At 45.3% G+C, this 26,234-nt stretch overlaps 1 protein-coding gene across 6 annotated transcripts in view; it reads right to left on the bottom strand.

Annotated features, from left to right (window-relative positions):
• RALGAPA2 (Ral GTPase activating protein catalytic alpha subunit 2) overlaps positions 1 to 26,234 on the bottom strand; it is a 283,235-nt gene that overhangs the window by 89,693 nt on the left and 167,308 nt on the right. For all 6 annotated transcript variants that reach the window (XM_029222062.1, XM_029222063.1, XM_029222066.1 and 3 more), the window contains 7 exons: positions 25,477 to 25,614; positions 24,815 to 24,998; positions 19,326 to 20,097; positions 18,416 to 18,487; positions 13,780 to 13,903; positions 11,307 to 11,462; positions 5,648 to 5,806 (listed from right to left, as the gene is read on the bottom strand). In XM_029222062.1, the coding sequence (XP_029077895.1) occupies positions 5,648 to 5,806; positions 11,307 to 11,462; positions 13,780 to 13,903; positions 18,416 to 18,487; positions 19,326 to 20,097; positions 24,815 to 24,998; positions 25,477 to 25,614 (1,605 nt within the window). The remainder of the gene's footprint in view (positions 1 to 5,647; positions 5,807 to 11,306; positions 11,463 to 13,779; positions 13,904 to 18,415; positions 18,488 to 19,325; positions 20,098 to 24,814; positions 24,999 to 25,476; positions 25,615 to 26,234) is intronic.

Genomic DNA, 26,234 nt, shown 5'->3' with positions numbered 1-26,234 from the left:
TCCGTTTTTTGACTCCCCTGTTGTGTCTGGGTTTCTCTAGAGACTTCATGGATAAGGTCTCAGATGTGCAGCTCTTTTGGTTGTTTCCTGTTACTATACAAAAGTCTGGCTGATGCCATGGTGAGGTGTGGGGGAGAAGTGCTCCACGGACCTGTCATGAGGTCCCTAACCCTAATCCTAACCCTAACCCTAAAAAGCAGTCCTGTAATCAGTGAGATGGAGCTGTGATAAAAGAATTCATGAAGAAAACTGGACAACAAAAAACCCAACTACAGCAAACAACAAACTAATGAACTTCAAGTACAGCACAGAAAGTACGCCTCTTGTTCTGGGGGCGGTGGGCCTGTGTCCTGCTTACGGAGGAGTTCTCTACACTCCTGACACCCCAGCCTGCCTTGCGCAGCTTTGGCCGAGGGTGTGTGCAGCCGCGTGCAGGAGATTTGAAAGGCACATGCGTGTCTGCCGAGGGGTCAGAGAACGGGCATCGTGGGCCCGAAGGCCTTTCCTGCTGAGGTCACTTGGGGCAGAGGATGAGAACTGTCCTACTTTCTGACACAAAGCGGGCTCTTCCACTGGCCACTCAGGATACATTTACACAGGCTGGCTCTGGCCAAAGGAGGAGGATAAGGCAAAAGCAGGAAGATGTATTATCAAAGACCAACTGAGAAAAAGGGAAAACAATGGCAACTTTTGAGGAAAATCAATTGAGAAGGAATTCTTAATAGCCAAATTGTTGTGAAAGATAAAACAGGAGCTATGAGTTAATAATAGGCTATAGATTTTTTTCCATCTGTACTGAGGCTTATCTTATAAATAAATGTTCCTTATTATTCTTTGGCAACTGTTTGTGGGTGACTCAGATAGTCTTTCAAAACTGGACAAAAGGAATAATATAGATCTCTTGTATCCAGGGAATTCCTCAGATTAGGAGTGGCCATGAATTAGAGAAGAAATTTGATTTTGATATAACATCTGCAAATGACAGCTGCCTTTTCACAAAGTTCCCAGTGTCATTCCTCTACTTTAAAAACTCCCAATAACGATAATAAATTACCAAAACAGAACATATTGCAGTAATCCACTTAATAACATATTTAGTGAATTCTGGTTATTCGGTATTCTCAGTTATCTTTTCAAAATAAATGATTCTTTACATATTCAAAAACTAACAACTTACTTTCCCTGAGAATGTCCCAAAGTATTTTAAAATGTATGACTTAATCGCAAAAAGGTTATTTGGTTGGGGTTGAGATAAATAAGAAAATTGAACATTTGAAATAAGAGGAAATTTACATAACCATGTTGCAGTCAAACACATTCCCTTTATAATAAAGCCACGTTAGGAAAAGATTTCCTTCCAAACACAGGTGCCAACACTGGCTCCTCTTGGCCTCACATGTGCAGATGCTCTTGTGGCTTCTGGTGCATCAGCCCTAACTAGCATTTTGAGCACTTACTCCAGGGAAAGGTCCTGGGCTAGGTGTCATTCTGGAGACACACACACACACACACACACACACACACACACACACACACAAAACAGCTGCTGAGCCTGCAAGGGAGCCAGAAACTACCTCAACGGCAGCTTCAGGGCAACTTGGGGAAAGGATGGGCATCTAGGATCATGAGGACCCAAGGAGGGCCCATCCTCTTTAAAGGGTGCTTAGAATCCCCGGAAGGACTGTAGACACCCTGGTCCCCAACCTGAATGTTACACCTGAGGAAGTTAAGGTCCAAAGACATTAAGAGACTTGCCCAAGACACCCCCCACTGTGGCAGCACAGGAACTGGAACTTTGGGGTCCCCAGCTCCTATCCTATTACTCTCTCCTGCCTGTGCTTCTTAGAAAGGACTGAATCATCACCTGTTTTCCTCCCAGGCCCATAACTACCATGGCCAAGTAAGGAGAGTCTAGAGGATGTTAACATGTTTTTCATTTACAAAATGGACACTGGTTGGGGTGACAAAGAGGACACTTTCCCACAGCTTCCTCTTGTCTTAACTGCTCCTGGTCAAGGCTTCTTCCGCTCATCTACCCTTTGGTCAGATAGTCACCAGCCAGTCACTCATGTGCCTGGAGAGAAACATGAGAAAAATGCTAAAACGTACCTTCACGAATTCATACAAGCCAATGTGCTGAGTACCCATACTTTTTCCAATTACTGGAAGAAGGAAAGTAACACGGGTACCTCCTGCAGTTTGGAGGCTTTATGAATCACTTTTCTGCAGGACAAACTGGGCGCTTTAACAAACCCTGCATATCACTCACGTTCTGCCCCATGTGTACGTCTTCTCTGACTACTGACTTAGTAATACAAGTAGGAAAAACCACAAGTCTGACAACAGCACATTTCTTTTCCGTGACCAAAGGCTACGGTATCCACACTTATGGAGACAGACTTATCTTGAAAGTAACCTAACAATGGTATTACATTGCTCAGCACACTGATTTTTTAAAAATGTATCTTTTAAAAAGTTCAATGAAAAGCTCAAGAAGGGAGCAGACCCTCTCAGATGCCTGCCTGACACGAACACAGCCGTGGTCCTTCGACATACCGTTTTGCAAAGGCTGTATTATGAAGAGGAGGCGGATTCTGCCAGGCACATAATTTGTATATTTAAGGGAGGTGTATGGATGAAAAAGCGAAATATGTTAAATTTCAAAGGCCTTGGAAGCAGTGCTGTCTGTGAGCTTGTATTACAAACAGCCTCACATTATTACACAGGCTATTAATGAGGCCCAGTGAATGAAAGTACAATTTGAATATGCATGACTCTATCCAGTGAGCAGGACTTTTGTGTACTGATGAGGTTTGTTTTTTTTTTTTTTTCCCTCCTAAAGAAGGATTAAAATTATTCTTAGAGAAGTATGGCTACCCAGAGGCTGGTAAAGTGTACTCAGACCACAAAGTCACACCACGTTCAGATAAAAGATACAGGTCCTCCACAGACAGCTCTGATGCTACCTATCATTTTGGAAACTCGTGCACAGCCTGCCCTCCCGAGAAGGAGCTTCCTCAACTTCAAACAGCTGCGTCATGACAATTTCTAAGCAAAAATACTGATTTTGGTGGCGACCCCTAAAAGTAGGCAAGGTTAAATAAACCTTTCAAGTACAAAGCCTTCCCTTCCGTGGTAAGGCGCTCTGGTTAAAATACTGGGGAATGGGTAAATTATTGCACCAAATGGCTGAGAATTAATCTCTGCTGACTAGCTGTAATCTAACGAGGCGTCTGTGTCCCCGGGAGCCCGCGGCGCGTCCCTGGCGGTATGCGCAGTGTGTCGAGTCTGCGTGGCACCCTTTGTCCCCGCTCCCAGGCGGCCTTTCCCCTCATTGTTCATAATATCCTCATGCATCTGGGACGCGTGGAATGCATTCATACTAACAGACTTACCATTGTTTTCTCTCTGAAGCTTTGTTGAGCAAAGGCTGCATCGTGGTTACTGATAATTATATTGCTTAATTAATCAAGACAAAAAAAATTTGCAAATCATTGCCTGGTTGCCAAGCAGGGAGATAAAAAATGACAACAATACAAGCTGAAGCAATATAACAAAAGTAACAGCTATCTGATCAGAAATTCTTATATAATGAAGCTATTAATGCTAAATCGGTTAATGTTAACATTGCTCCAGGTGTCTCTACTTAGATGCGAACAAAAAGGCTAACATTATGGATATAAAAGGCCAAATGTTGCCATGGATTCTGTAACCTGATAGAGAGGACAGCCTTTTCATTTGATTAGGGAATGCAATTTAAATACCAGGGACCGAAGCCAAACAAACAGACTTTCCCTCCACAAGCCTCTCGCATTCACCCTGGGGTCAGTGGTTGGTGAACAAAAGGTCAGCCACACTTGCCCTGGAAATGTCTGGATTAATTTTATTACATTGTAATGGTTTGTCCTTTAAATGTGGGGATAACACTAAATTTCCAGTTGGCCATTATTCTCTTCTTCCCTTTAGGCTTTTTGAATTGAAATATTAAGAAAACGATTTGCTTGATTCATCTTGTCAGAATTTACGGCCAAATTTATAAAACTTACACATTTTTTAAAGAAACTTGTTTTCATGCATTATAATACCTTTTCAAAAATCACTTTGACACTATGAAGTGAACTCAAATGCCTTTTATGTTCTTAATTTACTATAAAAATAAAAGTGACATTTTTAGGACATTAAATGACATTTTAGAGGGCCGTGTTGAAAATGAACTAATAAAGCCAGTTAATCCATACTAAATATTAAAGAAACACATTCTCCAGTTTTGAAAGCTACAGGATACTGAATTTATTGGTTGTCTAATATTAACATTTTCAGTTTAATTTTTTTAAATTAATGTCCTTCATGGACACACGCAAATGTTATTAGCACTAAAGAGCCATTTTCTTATACAAACGTGAACACTTCGCACGCACAGAGACTTGAACCAAAGATAACACAAATATTTAACACGAAGAACTTTGGCATCTTTGCTCCCTGAATAGAAAAGAGGGTTCCCTTTATGTCAGGCTTCTCACCAGCCAGAGTAGGGGCTTTTCTGAGTTCAGGAGTTGACTAGCACTGTCATTATTTATTCTATTTTCATGGTAGTAACAATAACAAAAAAAATAATAGCAATAATAATAATAATTATTATTATTATCATTAACACTTAAGTAGCTTTTCCTCTGGACCAGGCACTGTTTGAAGCACCTTCCATTTCTTAGCTCGTTTAATCCTCACAACTTGAACACTTTAGATTAGGTTATAAATCCCAGGAAATCTTTACCTACTATTTTTAAAGCTTAAAAATAGCGAGTATTTAGAACGGTAACTTTTAGCTCCTGCAGGAGGACAATTTGGAATGGAAATGAAGGTTGTATTTAATATCAAGCTGAAACACACGAAGTCATTTTCTTGAGAATGAGAGACTTAATACACTAAACGTCTAATTAAAAAACTAAAAAAAACCCCCCAAAAAACTCACCTTGTATTAGTACTTGCAAATAAAATCAAGTCACTGTTATCAAGCACTGTTAAACCACCACTAAAGGCAGGGCAAAGACAGAAACGGAAGCCAATCCAGGTCCCGGCACTCAGGCCCTGGATGGTTCCGGCTGTTCCCATGATCGATGCCAATGGACCCAGCTGAACTGACGGGTGGCAAGGCACGTCCATTGTTAGAAGCCCCGACATGGGCCGAGCCATGGAGGCCCAGCTCTTTAGGACTTTTCCACGATCCTTCAGGACTGACCCCCGTTAGCAGCGGCAGAGGCAAGGCTGGATCCCGTACCCACAGCTACCCACAAAATGCTAGGTGTGACAAGGGGCTCATTCAACTCTTATTGTTATTAATCAACATGCCCCAAGTTCTAAATGACAACTTCTTTAAATTATAAAATCTTAAAAATTAAAAACATTTAAAAAACCATACGTGTCTTTACATTATAATTTTCAGAGTCTCAGTAATAAAATACAGAATTCTGTGCTCCTGATGAAAGATTCTTTGAAAATCCCAATTCATATTTAATTCCTATTTAGCATGTGTAATTCACATACATGTAAAGTGGCCCCTTTAGCATACTGGTATCACTGTTTTTCAGTAACAGTGAATCATATGGCAAACGCCTGTACAAGCCAGAAGAATAACGCGGTGAAAACGTACCTCGGGTTTCTTCGTTATCGCGATAAAGAACATGTGATTCTTCATGGGGTAGATGATGATTGAAACGTCTCCGAAGGCGGTGGGGATGATCCCCCTGCGGTAGTCCCGGGAGTGTTCAGACCAGATGATGTGGACCTCGTCATTCCCCAAGTGACGGAGCTGCAATGGCAAATTGGCTCCTTATTAATCAGAGCGATAACAGCACTTTAGGAGGGGTCGTGGCTTACAAATTGAATTATTATACACAGAGGCAAAAATAATTCACCACCAAAAAAGGCTACAACACCGATGCCTTCTGTGGGGATTTTAAAAAAGCACAGGTACACGAAAAAAACACAGCTCGCCCTGCTATGAAACACATTGGAACCGAGAGAGAGGCATGTAAGCATCGCAGGTACAAGACCTTTTCCAGGATTTGTTAAAAATTTAATTTTACTCCTGCAGCAAAGCCTTACGCAGTATGTGGCTGAGCATGTTTCTACACAGTGGACGGTGTGAGACTTTTATTCCATATTACAGTAGAGCTTCATTAGGCTCTGAATTCAATGGTTATTAAGGAAAACAGGAGATGAGTGTAAGAGAACAGAAGCCATTATAACACAATCCTTACCAAATGCATAAAAACTAGATTTATGACAAACCATTAAGTATGTATAACACTACCTCTGTTAAGAAACTAATGTGTTACTTAAATTTCATAAGAGACTAATACCAAGCACTAGTACCTAGCATTTGAAGAGTGCCTTACTGTAGAGAAAGTCTGTTCACACATACATTTTGTTCAGTCTTTCCACTAACTCTCTGAGGTAGGCCACGTTATCTTTATGTTGTCTGATAAGGAGGGGAGGGGGCTCAGGAAGGCGGGGCACACCCCTGCCATGGTGTAGGAGGCAGGGCGGCCTGGAAGCTGGCTGGGGCTTCTGACCCACCTGGCCTCCACTGCCCATGGCCATCTAAGTTGTAGCCAGGGCAACTGCGCTGTCACAGCTCAACTCCCCCAGCCCTCTCGTGTATCACTTTATACACAAGAGGTCACGTGGTCCAAAAACAAGTCTGAGACTCCTGGCCTCTCGAGAAGGGCTTCCCATGCCTCCAAGGAAGGGAACCTGTGAGCATCCCTCAGGGCCCAGCTGGGTCCAATGCAAGAACACCCTCGACAAAGCTCCGGCACAGTGACTGCGCGTCCCAGGCTGGAGAAAGTGCAGGTGAGGTCATCTGGGCAGGCCTGGCAGTGTGACTCAAGCAAACTCGATTGTAAAGGTTAAAATGCTGGCTGAAATTGAAGTCCTAAACCCACAGAGGCTGACTGGTGAAGGCCCTTGGACGCCTCCTAAGGATGTGAGGTCCCGGCCCTGCACACACTGCAGAAGGAGGCCATCTACCACCATGACAAAGTGTGTCCTGCTTCCTAGCTTATTTAACAGGTGAATCCTAAAAGTGACTAAATTCGGAGGCACTTTAGTACAGCAGAGATGTTATGTCAAAGCTAATGCTTTGGTTTTGTCTTAAAGTATAAAAAAGGATGCTCTGAAGTACTATGTATTTAAAACACTTTAATATAAATACAATTTCTTTATAGACTCTCTGACCACAAAGGGAAAACCTGAGATCACCCCAATAGGCCTCCTTTCTGTTTACAAGGTCACAAAGGAGGCTGGTTTGCTGCAATGCCTGCTTCTCCCTCCCTCTGTCACACCTCTGGGGACCACTGTACCTCTGCACCTACGGTGAGGTGCGAGCTCAGGTGGCTCCTAGGTGAGGCGCTCTATTCAGCTGAGTCTGAACCTGGGCTCTGCGACACATGCCACTGCGGGCGTTGAGCATGAGGCACGACAGTGCAGAAAAATTCAACGGCGTCTACAGCTTTCTAAATGCAAAATCACCCAGTACATGTCTTTTTCCTTCTCCTCCTCTCTTACATATAAACACTAAAAGGGTTGCAGGCAAAAGGTGTACCAACCCGTTACATAAATAGTTAAAAAAGAAGACCCCAGATTTTCACAGTAACACTAGGCATCTACCTCTCTCTTTCTCTATTTCCATTTTTATTTCTTTTTCCTTTTCAATAAAGCATGCAAGGAGTTCACAATGCACTCCTGAAATTCAATCCTTTTGGAGTCAAACACGTGGTAGCAGCTCACCAGCAGCACAATAAAGGCATGTTTTTGAGGGAAATAGGAGTAGTTTCAGATGGAAACTTTGGGAGGAATTTAGAGCAGCAGAAGGGGACTGTGAGAGCCGGGGCCGCCCCAGGGTGCAAACCCACCCTCCTCGCCCCGCAGAGAGAGCCAACCTTCTGGGTAGTTTTGTGCCCCTTGATGCAGGGCTGGCATGAACTTCTGAATGGGACCAACACACCTACGGAACAGCCTTCCTGTGTGGCTGTCCCGCCACAGGCCAGCACCCCAGAACCTGGGACAGCTCCCCGGCCAGACGTGTAAGTTGCAAGGCATTAGCTCTGAGGTAATACGGTGACTATTGAAATGTTGCAGTTACCCTCCCTTTTCTAAATTAGGTAACTCGATTACATAACCCAATGAAGTCTCTCCCAGTTCTGTTTGCAACTATATCCTCAGGACGGGGGCAAGTGAGGACGTTGTCACAGGAATGGGCCCACCCTCCCCGTGTGGCGATTCTGCAGGTGGCGGTAACACGAGATTCATCATCTGAAAGCTGCTTTCAGGGTCACGTGCCTCAGACGTCCGCACGAGTCAGTTTAATTAGGCAACGCACAGAACTAAGAGCTGAGGCCACGGACCGGTCGGTCCCTGAGCAAAGAGCAAGGACACACCCTCTTCTGCCCACGACAATAACACAGGCAGGTAAAACAAGTAAGATCAACCCGGCCAAATTGTCAACCACGTCAGAACACACGGAAATACTCTGGAAGCTTCCAAGTGTCACTCGATTTAAAGGGGGTTTCATCACGGAGACGTTGTTTTGTGAGTTTTGGAGAATTCTGACGACAGGCCCTCAAGTGAGAAACCCGTGCACACAAGTCACGTTGACCAGAGTCGTGTGTCATCTGGACGGAGCCGTCCTTCGCACCAGCTACTACTTCAAACGCACAAGAGGCTCGGAACGAGCGCCCAGGGCTTAAGCCTTAAGAAATCAGCTCGTGTGCTGCCACTTCTCATCCTGACAGAGTTTTGCAGTCCCTCTGCCCGGGCCTTTCTGCCCATCGCTGCCAGGCGGCGCGCACTGTGACACTGGCCCTGGGACACACCTAATGGGCTGACCTCCTTTCCCGACTAATTGCATTACGGCGCCAGCTGGCTCCAGAAGGAGTCGTCTGTGTGATTGAAGAATTCCTGCTCCTCAGTGGGCCCGGCTGCTACTTTTAACTAAGTAACAGGCAGGCCTGACATCCCCATTGTTCAGCTGACAGTGTGCCCATCCTAAAATCTAAGTTTTATTTGTAAATTAACCAAGAAACTTCCTGCCAGAACAGTGCTGCCTGCAGTCTGATAATGTGGGCCTTTCATCCCATCCACTCGCACTGTATCACTGCCAATTTGTTTTTTATGTGGCTGGGCAGCCTGAGGCTATAAAAGCCTTGTAAGACATAAGTGCAATTATAGTCCTGGAGTCAAATGAATTGGACAAATCCAATAGCACAGCTCTGTCCCCACTCTGCAAACCCCTACAGCAGTTAGATTAGCTGTGAAAAATCTAATCTAACTGGAGCTAACAAATTTCTGCAGTGAAGGATCAAAAGTTCAGTATGGGGTTGCAACCAGATTGCAGGGTTGAAAAAGTGCCCCCATGATGGGGGCAGGGGAGAGCATGCATCACTTTAGAATTTTGCAGCTCATTTTTAAGCTGTTAGGGGCAATTTAGTCAGAATAAGTCAAGGAACTGTGGGGCTGCTTTTCCTGTGACTGATTTTTAGTTGAGCTGTGAGACATCCTGACAGAGAGAATTTGTCACTAATGATGCTAAATCTTGGAGCTGCAAAAGATATCAGCTGCATTTTGATTATTACAGTAGGGAACCTTACAACCTGGCCAAGCCCTGAAAAAGTATTCATAACATGGTGTTTTATCAAGAAAACACTGTCTTTTCTCAAAAAAAAAAAAAAAAAAGACAATCCTACTTAGGAAATAATTTTTAAAATATAAAGCTGTCTTTTAACAAAATAGTTTTCAGTCATATGAAAATCAGAGAATACGGTGACACATTTGCAGAGTAGCAGTGATTTACAAGGTACAGCCAATAAAAAGGAGGTGTGAGTCTTGCCTAGGGTCTTGGTAATCTGAGGTGGCATCCCTGCGGGCAGAGTCCCCTTCGCTAAGAACACCGCCGCCACCAAAACCTAAGATGTGGAGGCAGCTCCCCAGGCCCTCGGGAGCCAGCACGTAGCCACCGAGTGAAAGCCTGTCATGCTCTGTCCATCCGATACCCTTGGTCGCTGTGACAGGGATCTGCTCATGCCGTGACCCAACTTCTCAGACCCCACTAGCTCTGCTGCCCACTGTGTGCATGGTCCAGACGTCCATGGCTGCAGTGATGAAAGAGCAAAACCACGGAGGAGAGAAATGAGGCAGGTGCAGTGAGGCCCTCTGGCCAGTATCAATCACCTGCCTAACAGGCCAGGAGAAAGAGTCCATCAGACCGGTCAGCAACAACGGGGGCTGACGGGTAGGGATGCTACCAGCACCACGCTCAGCCATTTCACAGGCATTGTTCACCTACTGCCCAGCAACCCTGGGACGTGGGCTGTGTTTTTAATCTCATTTAATAGATCGGAAAACTGAGGCACAGGCTGGTGAAGTACCTTGAGACACACTTGAACCCTGGCTACAGCCACCATGCTAGACGCCCCCCACCCGCCCCCCTGCCACCGCCCATCAGGCATGGGAATGGTCTGCTTTCCACCCACCAGTTACTGCCCTAGGTTCCTGGCATCCTTGCAGGAAGAGACTGGGTGTGAGGCAGGGATTCCGGGCTCTGCCCCCCCACCAGCAGGCGAGGCCCAGATGTTCTCATGTGCAAACAGAGACGTGGGTCAGATTCCTAGGCTTTCTCCCCAGAGTAAAAAGTCCTCTTCTCTTAGGATGTCCCTCACTTCCTGCAAGTTACCTGAGGTGGACATCCTGCAGGGGGAACCCTGCAGAGCTTTCTCAGAGGTGGAGGAGGTTTCCTTTGAACTCTGGAGAACAAGAGGTGGGGGCCCGAGAGGAGGGCAGCAAGGCAGCAGCGCACCTGCGCTTGCCATTTTGACAGTCGTTTGCTAAGCTGCCCCCCAGCAGCCCTGGTTGGGGGGCGCCTGCTTTCTCTGACCCCATCAGTACAGGGTCCTTACGTCAGATGACCTTGGCCAACCCGAGAGGTTGACAGCATCATTTTCTCTCAGTTAATAGTCATGTGAGAGAAGATCCAAAGTTAACAACATTTAAGACCCTTCCTTTTCCTAAATCTTAATCTCAGGATTTAAGACTTAAACGACTGATTGCTTTTCATGCATTTCTTTACCTAGTTTGTGCCAAGCTGGATATTTCAGACTCATGACAAGTGTAGCTTGAGGAGAGCGACCCCAAGGTCGCATCCAAAGGAAACCAGTCTCCATGTACATCAGGCCATGGCCTTCACTCTGTCCCAGGTGTGCCTCACCTACAAACCGGGGCCGCCAAGCATGGTCCCCAAGGAGGCCCTTTACCTTTTTGGTGAGCGAATCATCTGAGTCTGATGGCATCCGAGTTGAAACGTGGAAAATCACTTCCACGGTCGAGGTAGCATAGTAGGGGGCAGTCTGGCCCGTGCTGCCGTTGCGTTGAAGTCCGCCCATGAACCCGCAGTGGGTTGAGAGGTCCACCTGACACAGGCACGAGGGAAAAGAAGTGGAGGTCAAACGTGAGCCGTTCTTATTCACTTAGCAGGAATGCAGAGTTTTTAAAAAATCTAAGTATGTTCATTTTTATAGTTTTCTGATTATAAGCAAACGTAATACAAAGTTAGATGACAGTGGGCTTCCCTGGTGGCGCAGTGGTTGGGGGTCCGCCTGCCGATGCAGGGGACGTGGGTTTGTGCCCCGGTCTGGGAGGATCCCACGTGCCGCGGAGCGGCTGGGCCCATGGGCCATGGCCGCTGGGCCTGCGTGTCCGGAGCCTGTGCTCCGCAACGGGAGAGGCCACAACAGTGACAGGCCCGCGTACTGCAAAAAAAAACAACCCAAAACAAAACAAAACAAAAAAAAGTTTGGTGCATATTTCTCCAACTTTATCCCCTCCTATACATAAATATGTATATATGTATAGACACACACGGAGCTCCCCTATTGCTGGATTTGTGGGATTTTCTGTTTTCTCAAACCAGAAGGAGCATTCAAAGCAGCGTTTCAGGTCAAGGGGTACAAAAGTTTCCAAACTTAACAGCCATTCCTAAACTGCCTTTCAAAAGGGTTGTTCCAATTTATACCACTGCCAAAAGTCTCTGAGTTATAATTCTTTTTCAAGCTATGTGTGAATGTTCACTTAGTCAGTGCTTAGATTCCATTTTGGTATTTTCTTTTTTTGTTTTTTTACTTTTCATAAACTACTATTCTTTCAGTAAAGCACCTGTGGTAACACAATTGGAAAAAGAAAAAGAAATGGAAGAATTTCTTCTGTGCTAAAGACAATCAATACATACACTGAATTAATGGTCTAATCTTTTCTTAAAACTCTAGTTAAGAAATGTACGCTTGGGCTTCCCTGGTGGCGCAGTGGTTGAGAGTCCGCCTGCCGATGCAGGGGATATGGGTTCGTGCCCCGGTCCAGAAAGATCCCACATGCCGCGGAGCAGCTGGGCCCGTGAGCCATGGCCGTTGAGCCTGTGCGTCTGGAGCCTGTGCTCCTCAACGGGAGAGGCCACAACAGTGAGAGGCCCACATACCGCAAAAAAGATAAACCCCCAAAACAAAAAACAAACAAAAAAGAAATGTACGGTTTAAAAATGTTGGTTAGGACTTCCCTGGTGGCGCAGTGGTTAAGAATCCACCTGTCAATGCAGGGGACACGGGTTCGAGTCCTGGTCCGGGAAGATCCCACATGCTGTGGAGCAACTAAGCCCGCGTGCCACAACTACTGAAGCCCGTGCGACTAGAGTCCGTGCTCCGCAACAAGAGAAGCCACTGCAATGAGAAGCCCACACACTACGACGAGGAGTAGCCTCCGCTCGCCGCAACTAGAGAAAGCCCGCGCGCAGCAACGAAGACCCAAGGCAGCGAAAAATAAAAATAATTAACTAATTAAAAAAAAATGTTGGTTAAATAGTAAGTATATTCTATGGCAAGAAGTCATCTTATTGGTAAGAAGAACAGTTTATTGAAAGTTCAGTAACTCTTTTAGACTAAAACCGACTTGACATTTCAGAAAGTATATGGTCTTGACCTTGAAGTACCCTTACCCTGTCCCTACCTCCACATCGGTCCCTTCACTAACACTCAGCTCTCAGAGGTAAGTCTCGCTTAGGCACCCAGAGAGTTTCCCACAACACAGATAACCAAGAAACCAAAACAAAAGTAATAAAAAGTAAGAAAATTATTTCAGATATGCTGATTTCCATTTTAACTACTCTGAATTCTTTTAGATTCTGGGAATATGTTCTGGAGACAGATATATGTGTGTGTATAAATGTATAGATGTCTTTTGGTCAGAGTATGACTTAGTAAAGAGAAAACAAAATTTTAAAATATCAACCATCCTGGGATCTACCTTAGGGAAACAGGTTGAGAGCTAAACCATCATGGCTACCGTCAAGTCAACTTTTAACTTCATCCAACTCTTCATTTTTCACCATTGATTTCTTTTCCAGCCTCCATGTAGGGACAAAAGCCATTGCTTCCCTGCCCACTGTCCTCTCTTACTACACACTGTCTATGGCTGGGAGAGCTGCCCTGACTATTCAGTTCTGATGAAAAGCAAATGAAATCATATTAAGAAGAAAGTTAAGGGGAAACAAAAGTTTGTGTATAAAGTACAAAAATAACTGATAGAAGATGTCAAATTCGATATATTCTTCAACTCCAGAACTCTACCCATGCTATATTTGAATGTAAAAACATACGTAAAAATTTAGACCATCAATGACCAGTTTACATACATCCTTAAAAAGTGCTGATCAATAAACGCCTCCTGAATGAAATGAATTACCTCCCATCCCAGTCCAGCAACAAAGTCTTCGTACGCTCGGCTTCCTCTTTCATTGGAAAGGATCGAGCACTTGTCTTCTTGGCCATCAGCAACGTAAAACACGGCGATTTTGTGCGTTTCACGGCTGTAAATTTTTAGATTTAAAGGAGTTAGAATACTTACATACAAAGTTTTGTTTTACTGCTGCCACCTATGCTCCTACTACACAGCTTACACTTGCTGAGAACTTACAAGGGGTCAGGCACTGTTCCAAGAAGGCTCAACACACGTCTCATCTATCCTTGCAGACGCCCTAATGAGACAGGTCTTATCATCACCTCCTCATGGACACGGTGGAAAGGAGGCACAGAAAGTGACAGAAAAGCACTTGTAGCAAGCAGGACACCAGGAGCTGAGACAGGGCAGCCTGGGCTCCTGAGACCATTCTCTCACAGGTACGATGTACGAACAGCATGTAAGAGCACATGGCTTGACAAATTCTCTCCAACTTCGGTAAAAATATACCTCTGAAAGCATTTCAGATAGATATCAGTTGTGAACAGATCCTTGTGACCACACATACTTCACTTCCCACACTCTAAGATAAGGAAACCGGGGAGCTCCCTGATTGGAACTGTAAAATTGGCCGAGACTTCGTGAGAAATGGAAACTACTTCTTCAAAGCAGAACACACTTAGGTACTTTCTTTGTGAGAGGTGGCACCCGCAGGGTGGACAGCTGTCCAGGGAAACTTCTTTGGACATATAAACTGTTCGTCCACTTCCTCCATGATGGATTTGGGGCACTTTGCTGTTAAATCAGGTAAATGTGACACCACTCTGAGGAAAGCAGCCCTGCTTCTTAACCATTTGTGCATCTAGCATGGTCCTTGGTGCACAGAAGTTGCTCAGTGAAAACTCTGTTGAAGTGACCAGAGATACGATGATATATTTGAACATGTCAATAACCATTTCTATAAACTATACCCTGGAGTAAAGTGTCAAAGTCACTAGACCTACACCAAGTGATCTGGAGACAGTTCAGAGGCAAAGACACCGCTCTTATTGGACCAGAGCTTTAATCAAGAACCATTCCGCAGCTCCATCACCCAAGACCTTGACTCCAGTTCTCTACGTTCTAAAATTTTAGATTATCATTTCCAGAGAAGTTCCACTCTTCTCCTGATTTCTACCATACACCTTGAAAAAATCTCATAGGAAAAACTACCAAGCACTTAAACAACATGGAAATGTTTCTGTTGCCTTATCGTTCAATACCTCAACATTATAATCCGATTAGACATCAATAGTGGTGGAATCTGGGCTCTGTATTTTAACATATTCTCCAATATCTCCTTCTGCAGGAATGTTATTTTTCTACTGAATTAGCAGAATGAATTGGAACTCAACTGGAAAGTCATAAAAATAAATCAAGGAGGAGAGTACGCTCCTTTTATTTGTCTAGATAGCTTATTCATGTTCCTCCATAATTTACATGAAATTACCATACTTAGAGGAGAAATCAGAAAATATAGAAAGGAAAAAGAAGAATTAAAAAAAACCACTAATGGGCTTCCCTGGTGGCGCAGTGGTTGAGAGTCCGTCTGCCGATGCATGGGACACAGGTTCGTGCCCCGGTCCGGGAAGATCCCACATGCCGCGGAGCGGCTGCACCCGTGAGCCGTGGCTGCTGAGCCTGCGCGTCCGGAGCCTGTGCTCCGTAACGGGAGAGGCCAGAGCAGTGAGAGGCCCGCGTACCGCAAAAAACAAAACAAAACAAACCCCAAAATACAAACCCACTAATGTTCTTTGCTTCTATGTTGAAATCACAATTGTTACTACTTCAGAATGCATTTTTGCATACAAAATGAGAAGCTACTATCTTGTGTTCTGCCACTAATTTTTTCACTTAAAATATCTGTGAACACTTTTTTAAATTGTATAAAATATACATAACCGAAAAGTCACCATTTAAACCATGTTGGAGTGTGAACATTTCTATACCGTGTGCTTGTATAACAAAGTTACTAATAATGGTTGTGTAACATTCCATTATATTAATATTCCATATCCTCAGTCCTTGCTATTGGACATTTAGGTTGCTTCCATTTGAAAGACGTTTTCACATTATCTTTGGTATGTCCTTAAAATAAATTCATGGACATGGAGCCTTGGTCATTGCCCACTTTTAAGGCTTTTGAAGTGTGCTGTCCTGCTGCCAGTGGGGAAGGTGGGTGTCCTGAAGGCCCTGACGGACACGCTGGTGGGGTGCTGCTCTCAGGGGAACAGATGTAGGGGGTGATGGATGCTAGTGGGCGGTGCTGTAGCAGAGACCTTGTGCTCTCAGCCTGTCAGAAAGCTTGTCCTCAGGCACATGGAGCCCAAAACTGTGACATCATTTCCTTCCAGACTGCAGGCAGGGCTGGCCAGCAGTCTGGACTCTGACTAGCTTATTCTAAGAGCTGTAATCATGTGGGGGCTTGGATGGTAAGAGAGGTCATAACCTATGAACTAAAAGACAGTCTCTTTCAACAAATGGAGAGAAAAAGATAGTCACTCAATTCCTCTCTGCAGCTCTGCCTATATATTTAAAAGTCCTCAGCATTTAATTTTTCTCTAGTCTATACACTTGACATACATAAAACAATCTCAGGTTTATCTGAAATGATTTGTTGTCCTTAAAGTCCAAGCTTTTTACGTTGTAGCTGCTTACAGGTCCTCATCAACTCAATGTGGAGCAGAGAGAGCTCGGCCCGGTGACTGTGTGACTGATGGAGGTGTGAGCAAAGGTGACCTTTAGCTGTAAACACTCATCAAATTTCACAGCCTCCAAAATGTTAGCGCCGCAGAGAGCCTGGGAGGATGCAGACGCTGTGTCTGGCCTTATTAGAGCCAGGCTTTTGCAATGACAATTAGCAACATCAACAGCACTTCATATCCACAAGCTGCAGGGCCAGTGCTCGAAGGAGCAGGTAATTCAGGGGCACGCGTACAGAAAAGCAACCATTTCCTCCTCCTCATTAGAACGCAGTTTTCTTTCTTATTAAGAATAGACCAGAATCGCTCAGTTTCCTTGTGCTGTCACATTAAAAAGCCAAACAAAGAAACACGACTGTAACTTTCACTTTACCATGCGGTGGCAAGAGGTGTTAATGTTGAAAAGGGGAGCCTTCTTTAATCTGTATGTACGTTCATCACACCATTTACAGCTTTGCTAACTTCACAGTATACAAATCGTAGCTGTGAGGTGGTCTCTCCTTTTCCTAAGAACATGCTAAGCAGAAACTCTGCCTTGACAGCAGGGAAATAAATTGACGCCAGAAATAAACGGAAACATCTTGACTGGAAGTTGAGGGCCGAGGTTACGTTCTTACCTGCTAACTTACTGGTACGCGGGATCTCAGAGCTAAAGAGCCCTCAACTTATTTCTGGGTTTTTTTTTCTAAAAAGAACCCTGAAAACACCCTTTACCATAAAGTAAGTGGACACCTTTTTAGATGTTGAGAAAACACTCAATCCAGGAATTGGGGTTTTAGGTGAAGGTTAATCGGGGGGGAGAGGACTTGCCAATCAGCTCTCCAAAGCCGTATTATACTGCAACAGCCCTGCCAGGGAGCTACTTCGATTGTACCTCATGCAACTAAAGTGCATGAACACTCAACAAATTGGCCACAATCACAAGATACCAATGTCTTCACTTAATACGAAGGAGCATGAAATAATTCAGCGTACGTTTGAAAAGCTGAGTTTGGAACCCAAGTGACTGCTTGTTTCCTGCTGGAGGACAAGAGGGAAGGGGCAGTGAATCCCTGAGCCCTTCAGCAAAAATCCACCCCCCGCAAATTTCCACAGAGAACTCGGTCTCTTCCTCTGGACAAAAAGCAGCACAACAACTATTAGGAAACTGAATGTGGGGAAGGACAGTGTGAGGAATAACGGCTTCAGGTTTTCTTCTCTAATGAGATGTCTAATGATGCTCCTAAAGGGAATACAAGAGGAACAGAAAGCTATTTTTTTTTTAAATGAGTTTTTAAAAACTCAAGATTAAGGCAGCAGTGTGTTCATTTCTTCCAAGCACCTGTTATGTACCCAGTATAACACCAGCTCCGGACTGAGATGTTTTCGGAAGCACACATTTCCCCAGGTCAAACACTGGTTGGAGCTCATCTTTGGAACTGCTTCTAAGATTGTACGGAAAAGAGGTAGATCTGAGATCCGACCCGCTTTGGAGAACGAGGTTTAGGGCTAGAGAGCGCCTGACTACAGCACCGGGGTCTTAACTTTGCCTACCCCGCAGAGCAGAGACCTCTGCACGCCAGCCCATGGAGTCAGACTCACAGGCTCCAAACCACGAGGTCCGTGAACGTGGGCGGCTCTGGGACCTGGGCCGGCGGGACAAGAGGGGCTGCAGAGATGAAATGAGAACCAGTGTCCACTGGCTGAAAGGTTCTCAATCAAGGCAGAGGTTAGGGGACCTCTTCCTTGTGTAGCAAACATGTAAGTTTACCGCTCAGAGTAAAACTACCAAAGGTATGGCCTGTGCAAATGCCACCAGCTGCCAGGTCTCTGCAGGGGTATCACTTCTGCAGCCATATCCGGCATCCCCCACCCCCACAAAGACAGACAGGAGTAAGGTGGTTTGATATACTTTCACATACCACTGTCGGGAGTCCAGATTTTTTAGCTCTCTCAATAATTTTGAATTTTTCTTCAACAGATGGAAATTCTTCCTATAAAGGAAAAGGAATGGAAGAAAAGTCGTGTGATCACACATCAATTTTGCCCTTTCCAATCAGTCAATGAACAAACCTACCTATTCATCCATCCATCTGTCTACCCATCCACAACTACATCATTCACCAAAGATTTGCAGCCGAAGCCTACAGAATGAACTTCATTCTTAAGATATCCGAAGGCATCATGACTCCACTGCATCCGGTTACTGTCCAGGGACAACGGGTGGCTGTGGTCCATGAGTGTGTGACTTGTGTGTGTGCCTGTATCTCTGTTTCCACTGTCAGCTCTGCCATGAGACTCTTCCCCATCTCTGCAGCTCAAACCCACCCCTTCCGCAGAGTCTGCTCCACTGCCCCCTACTTCTGGATGGCCTGGCGGTTCTTCTAGAGGTCCTGAGTCACACTGTCTTTCATCAGAGTTGTATCGGGTACTATGGTACAGAAAAACCTGGACAAACTTTTTGGCCAACTCAATATTAAGTCTTCTTCCCTCACCAGAGCTAAGGAGAGACTGTGGCTTATTCATCTCTGCAGTCCACTGGCATCTTTAATGAAGGCAGAAGCAACAATGGACAGAGCAGTAATTTAAACACACACACAGAGTAAATGCTCGATACCCTTTAAAATACACAACCGATGTTGGGAATTCCATCTGTGCATCAGTACAGCCCACTTAATTTCATTTCTAGCTTTAATTTAGCAGCAGAAAATAAGCTATAAATCCTGAAATAGAGAAAAATCTCCACTTCTGTTCTGCTTCCCAAACCCGAAACTGATAAGAACTGTCACACAAAAATAAGAAGACAGTTGAAGGTCTAGAGTGGATCGTTACCTTCTGTCCCAAGAATTCATTCCCAAGTCATCGAGCAGCAACCTGCAGAAGTAAAAGGCTCCCCGGGGCTCCACCGGTGATGGCGGCTCCTGGCTGGCAACCTTCATGGCCACGTCCAAGTCGCACCTCTGGACATACTCATCTTCCTGTGCGCTCTGACGCAGGAGGATCTCGGTGATTTCCTTCTCTTGGGCACGGTTCATTCCACACGGGGGTGGGGAAGGCTCGTTGAGATGGAGCTGTGACGGTAAAAGGCATTCGGGACTCGTGTGGCCAATGTCTTCAAGTAATTTGTTGAGGACGTCCTCCCCCTCCTCAGTCTGAGAAAGATCCCTCTGAGGTCCAGGTGTTTGGTGATGCCAGCCCGAGATCAGGAACGAGGGACTTCTGCCCTTTGGGGCTAAGCAGCCTTCCAGAGGTCCATAGAGCACCTTCCCGTCCCAGGAGTACTTCCCCGAGATGTCCCTCACGATCACTCTCACGTCCGAGGGGGCGCCCTCCGGCGACCCACCGGGAGGACCCGCTGCGGGTGTCTGCAGGTAGGAGATGAGGGTGCTATCGTTGAACACAAACAACTGCAGGTTCGGGCTCCTGAACACGTCGGGGGAGAGCTCGGCAGCGTCGGCATGTGTGTTGTCGTGGTGCTCACTGACCAAGCTGTGCAGCACGGCGGGGCCCCCGCGCAGGGGGAAGTGTCCCAGGTGGTTCACCAGGTGTGCCATCACCATGCGCGCAGTCAGCGGGATCAGCTCCATGCTCCTTCGCCTCCTCTCTGCCGACAGCAGGACGACAGCAGGACGGGGACACCGAGAGACAGTGGAGAATGAAAGTGAAAAAGGACCACCACCGGATTGCAATCGGTCCCTAGCATGGTGGATTTTTTTTTTTTTAGTCTGGGGATTTTTTCCACCCATTTTCTCTTTTTGACATTCATTCTACTTGAATTTAAAAGCACAAGTTAGATAGATGGCTGAAAGAACCAACTTACGTGAAGATCTCATTCGGAAAGGGATATTTAAAAACGTGTAGATACAGACATAAACCAGAGACAGATCCCGATCCTGAAGGGGTGACAGTTCTAGGAGCTCCAGGAGGTGGACATCTGCCGTTGGATAGGACGGCAGCGCAGAGGGCTGGGGGCTGGGGAGGTGGCCTCACTCCCCTCAGTGGGTGACGGGAGACATTCATAAGGGATGAACTGAGCCTGGGACTGCTGAAATATATTTGAAGCAATTTGCTTTAGGATTATTGTGGCTATTTATGTTTTGCTGTGAGGTCATTTTAAATATTTAACAGAATCTGATATATTAATAATTCATGGAATTACTTAGAAGGCTTTCACTGAGTTTGTAGTTGATGATTAAATGCCCAGGAGCAACTAATTTATAAAATTTTTAAGACTTCAGATGTATAGAAGGACTTTGACAATACCATGTGAAAGGGGGCTGTGTGAAATGTTTGCGATATGAGGGAGAAGCAGATGAAATCCACAAGTAGGGACTGAAACGATTACTTAAGCCTGAGAACAGTTAGGGAAATCTTAATCCACCAAATTTACAAGGGAACTGTGTATTAATCTAAGAACAAGTCAAAATAAAACCTTTTAATAAAAAAAATCACTAGACATTTAAACAAACTAAGATTTCTAATTTGGGCTTAAAGGTTTAGGAAATACTTGATTTCTAAATTCACAGCATGAAAAATCAAATACTAATTAAAACATCAATAACTATAAATATGCTTTCTCATGCTAACCATCCTCCCTCTCAGACAGCAGAAATCTAACTGACTTATTTATACATAATCAATATTATGATGTAAAAATCCTAGAAACAATCAAATCCTAGAATCTAGGAAATTCTGTGTGATGAGTGAGAACCAGACTGTCCTCACTTTTCTTGGATTTCTTCTTAATTTTTTCTTTTTGAGGAACAGGAAATCACCTGTATTCAACAATGAAAAATAAAACTTCATTTAAAAATCGTAACTTTTTAGAAGCAGAGGAGGTCATCTACATCTGTCTCTGAAATGAAATGCTTCTTCCCTACCCTCTGAAGTGTGCATGATTTCCATACAGCTGAGAAATTTAAACACCTCAACTCATTCCCTTGAAATCACAGTTATGAATGCCTTTGCTTTTGTGTCCATATTAACTTTTTCAAAAGTTACAGATGCTTTTTATTCATGCTTATCATCCCATATGAATACACGCTCCATCAGAAATGTTAATGCTCCAACAACAAAGGTGCAGCCAGCTGGGGGCTCAGAAGTCCATAATGTAAGACACCGCATGGTGATGACACGGTAGCACAGGCTACGAAACTAACAAGAAAGGTCCAACTGGATAAAGGCCATGGCAGAAAACAACAACTGGAAAAGCGACTTTCCTCTACTTTTACTTACATAGGTTGTACTTTCAACTTGCAGTAAATACAAGTTTGTATTTTAATGAATGTGCTTGAATTCTACAATGGGAAATTAACCTGGAGTCACGTTAATCAAGTCATAAACCATGACACACCCAATAAAAACCCCAAATATCTCTGGTACTGAAAAGTAAGGAAGGGAGTATTTGTGAAATAAGAACTGCTCTTCCCTGGCAGACTTCAGCTGCATCAATTGCCCGGGGCTACCCTGAAAAATAAAGAGGAAGTCTAGACTCCATCTATGAGAGAACAAGCTTGTGACGTCCAAAAAGCACGCAAAAATATATTCCAAATATTTATTTTATTTTTCTAAATTTAGAGATGAAATATAAAAACGGTAGCGTTAGGTTGTCCTTTAACTTTCATTTTTTTAAAGCTCCTCCCTTCCCTTCTTCTTAAGCACTTAGGTATTAACGATGAGAAAAGTGAGCAGGTGTCATGACATTGATGGTTCCTCCCCAAGCTGGGCCAGCAGCCGCCTCAGCTGTAGGTGGTGGGGTCTCTCCCGCTTGTAACTCTATTTGAAAGTAGTAATTACCTCAAATGTGGGAAATGGTCTATGAAAGAATCATCTGAAAATAATAGATAAAAATATAACATTGCTTATCAGAAACATTATCTGAGTAGAAACAGTGTGGTTATAAATGATGAATTAATGACACTGAATGAAAACACCCCTCAAATATGGGCACGTTTTGTTTAACCTGAAATACCTATATCTTTATGTTTCCTCTTCGTTCTTAACAAGGATGTACTTATTTGCCTAGAGAGGCTGTGGGTGCTAGTACGTTTTTAAGCTTTGTTTTTTAACTTAGCAAAAGTGTTAGAGAATTTTAAAACTCCTTTGCCATAGAAGTTTAAACCTCACTTTGAGTAACACAGAGCTGTGTTAGGACAAGTTTGCATAAGGTCCTGAGGTTTTCTGGAGAATGAATGGTCAAGTCAAAGAGTGTTGGACATTGAAAGAAAGTGGTACAAAAATTTAAATGTGCAATTTTAGGTTCATCCTTTTTCATTACCCTGTTAATCTTCTGCCATTTTTCTGTCAAGAGTCATAATCAGCAGTGAACCTGTTTTTGGACTACAAGGCAGGAAACAGCAAAAATAAATAGATCAAAGGTCATTTTACTGAAAAAAAAATGTTTTGAATTTACAACTGTGGGAAAAAAAATGTCAAGAAAAGATTGCAACTGGAAAGAACAGGGGACTCCAGAAGGAGACCCACAAATGACGAACCAAATGGGCGACACAACGTGACGAGGTGTCTCATGCTGCCAGCCAGCAACACAGCCCCGATCAGTCTTCTGTCTCCATTACGCAAAACCCCGAGTGAAGAATTCGCTGTTCCAGGACCCTGTGGATAAACCTTAAATCCACATTCCACCTCTGTTACTTCTGACCTGTACACCCTTGGGAAAATCCCTTTGCCTTGGTCTGCTCGTCTATAAAAGGAGCTAAAATGAGGCCTCGCTCCCAACTGGCGCCCCACTCCCGTCCCCCACCCCCAGCCAGAAGCACACCCTGGACTCTGCAATCTTGCAAACACAGCCCTGGACCTGAACCCTCACTGGCTAATGCCGCTGTGTCCTTCCTCCCTTCCCAGGAGGCCCCACAGGGGACCGTCTTGGGGCTCCAAACAGTCACGCCCCAGGTCACCTGCTCATGCTGTCTGGCTGCAGACCAACCACGCTGTGCAAAGTATTCAGCAAAACCCACCACCAAACACTTGGTTGGGAAATAAAACAGCTGCTTTTCTGGTCTCACCCTCCCCGAGCTTCTGGAAGCCTGTGAACCTGCTGACCTTCTTCAGCTCCTTGTCTGTTTTCTTCCCTTGACCTCCTAGAAATGACTCCTTTTGGTTCTTTGTCCATTTCCCTGACTTTGTTTTCCTGGTGACACGCCCTCGCTCCTTTTTCTTTAAGGAAGTTTTACCCGCAAAGTTCTGTTCTTAGGCCTAGGTTTTTAACTTGCAAAGTCCATAACATTTTCATGGATGATCTAACACTCTATACCCACATTTTTTTTTAACTTTTTTTTTTTTTGCGGTACGCGGGCCTCTCACTGTTGTGGCCTCTCCCGTTGCGAAGCACAGGCTCTGGACACGCAGGCTCAGCAGCCATGGCTCGCAGGCGCAGCCGCTCCGCGGCACGTGGGATCCTCCCGGACCGGGGCACGAGCCCGTGTCCCCTGCATTGGCAGGCGGACTCTCAACCACTGCGCCACCAGGGAAGCCCCTTAACTTTTAATTTTTGAGACAACTGAAGATTCACACGCACTTGTAAGAAATAATAGAGAGAGAGCCCAGATATCCTTCACCCGAATGGTAACATCTTGAGTAACAATAGTATAATATCACATTTGTCACCGAAAGAATTCATCAGTCTTCAGAGTTCACTAGTTTCAGTGCGCGTGTGTGAGTCTAGGCATATAGATGGCATCTATCACACATACAGATGACACATCCACATGCTGACTCATATTCCAAGGCCTAGAGATGGGCTCTTGTCATTTGGGGAGAAGGTGGTTAGGGGGGTAAGCACAGCCCCGAGGTCCTGACACACCCACATGTCTACGATGGGCCCTCCGCCGGGAGCAGAGTGGCCTCACACCACCCCTTTGTGATGCCCGCCTGGTCCCGACGCTCTACCAGCTCCTCGCAAAGTCAGCCCGTCCTTCCAAGTCTGGCTTAGGTCCTTCTCCATGGGAAGCCCCTATGGTGCTGCCGGGCCACACACGAGTCCTTCTGCCTGAATCCTGTCGCCCCCGCCACCCCCCGCCACCATGAGACGAAAAGCTCCTTGGGGACAGAAAATGGACTGTGTTTGTGGGTTTGTGGGTCCCGTGGGTCCTCGATAATACAAAATTTAACTAAGATGGGAAAAGAAAGGCGAGGAGAACAGAAAAAGAGAGGAAATGAGGAAGGAAGGACTTGCTATCACAGAGCACTCTAGAAACCTGGATTTCAACCACCGGATTCTTAAAAAGTAACACAGCGAGTATTAACAAATGGCTACCGTCTTTTCTTTTCCTGTCAACTGGGATGACTATTCTGAAGAATCTTACCCTCTTCGACAGTAAGCAGGTTGCCCAGTTCTGCTGATGAATGAAATTGGACCGGCTCAGAATTCTTCACGTTTGCCAGTGGGAGGAAGGGGTCGTAATCCGCGGATGACAGGTCAGCCAGGGTCAGGGTGTAGCGGCTCTGCTGGGTGTACGTGCTTGAGCCGCAAACACAGCAGTGCAGAACCTGTGAAGCACGGAAGGGATTGTGTGCCAGGGATGCCCCCAACCTCCTGCCCCCTGACGACCTGTCAAACTACAACAGCACTTAGGAGATAACTGGGACCATTATACTTTTTCTTCCTTTGATAAACAGATTTTGTCCAACTAAGACTGTGGATATTCCTACAACAGAAACAGTTCTTTTCATAACGAAGCAGATACAGACCATGTCCCATGAACACTGGGGGATTCTGACCAAACTGCAGGTGTTTGACGATAACAGTCGGGTAAAACGCGCGCATCGTGAACTGGGTAACCACTGCTTCTCTATAATAACTGTTCTGCTCTCACTCCTTAAGTCATTCATTTGTTTTAAAATGCTGAACCCCCATAAATCCTTGTCAAAAGGGCACAGATAAGTATGTGAATGCCTAAAACCTGTTTTGGTGATTCTCTGATGCTGCAGTCCATGCTCTGTGCCCCGAGGCCTGGGGGAGACTCACCCTGTAGATGTAATCCAGCAAGGGGGTCCGGGCTGCGGGCTGCTCGTCCAGGGCCGCCGTGGACACGGGGTGGAGGAGGGCGCCCGCCGGCAGCGCCATGCACCAGTCCAGGAGGCAGAGCAGCAGGGACACGAGGAACTGGAAGACGAAGCAGACCCAGAGCCTCAGGCTGCAGCCTCGCAGACTCCACCCCAAGTGACAGCAAACCTTCAGTGAAGCAGAACCTTCCCGGCATCGCAGCCATTGTTCAGGGACACAGAAATGAATGAGGTTTTCACAGAGAGGCTGTTAGGGCCAGTCCTAACAGGGGATATTATAGATATCCTTGTTTGTTGTTTTTTGTTTTTTTGCGGTACTCAGGCCTCTCACTGTTGCGGCCTCTCCCGTTGCAGAGCACAGGCTCCGGACGTGCAGGCTCAGCGGCCACCATGGGCCTGCCGCTCCGCGGCAGCCCCTAACAGGGGATGTTATAAAGGATAGCCCTGCATGTGATAGTATTTGCCATCTGTTTTATTACATTCTTAAAAAACAAACTCTAGAGGGCTTCCCTGGTGGCGCAGTGGTTGAGAGTCCACCTGCCGATACAGGGGACTCGGGTTCGTGCCCTGGTCCGGGAAGATCCCACATGCCGCAGAGCGGCTGGGCCTGTGAGCCATGGCCACTGAGCCTGCACGTCCGGAGCCTGTGCTCCGCAACGGGAGAGGCCACAACAGTGAGAGACCCGTGTACTGCAAAAAAAAAAAAAAAAAAAAAAAAAA

Source organism: Monodon monoceros, unplaced genomic scaffold (genome assembly GCF_005190385.1).
Source record: "Monodon monoceros isolate NGI ecotype Baffin Bay Population unplaced genomic scaffold, NGI_Narwhal_1 Super_Scaffold_13, whole genome shotgun sequence".
NCBI lineage: Eukaryota > Metazoa > Chordata > Mammalia > Artiodactyla > Monodontidae > Monodon > Monodon monoceros.
This window is presented reverse-complemented; position numbering and strand designations above follow the sequence as displayed.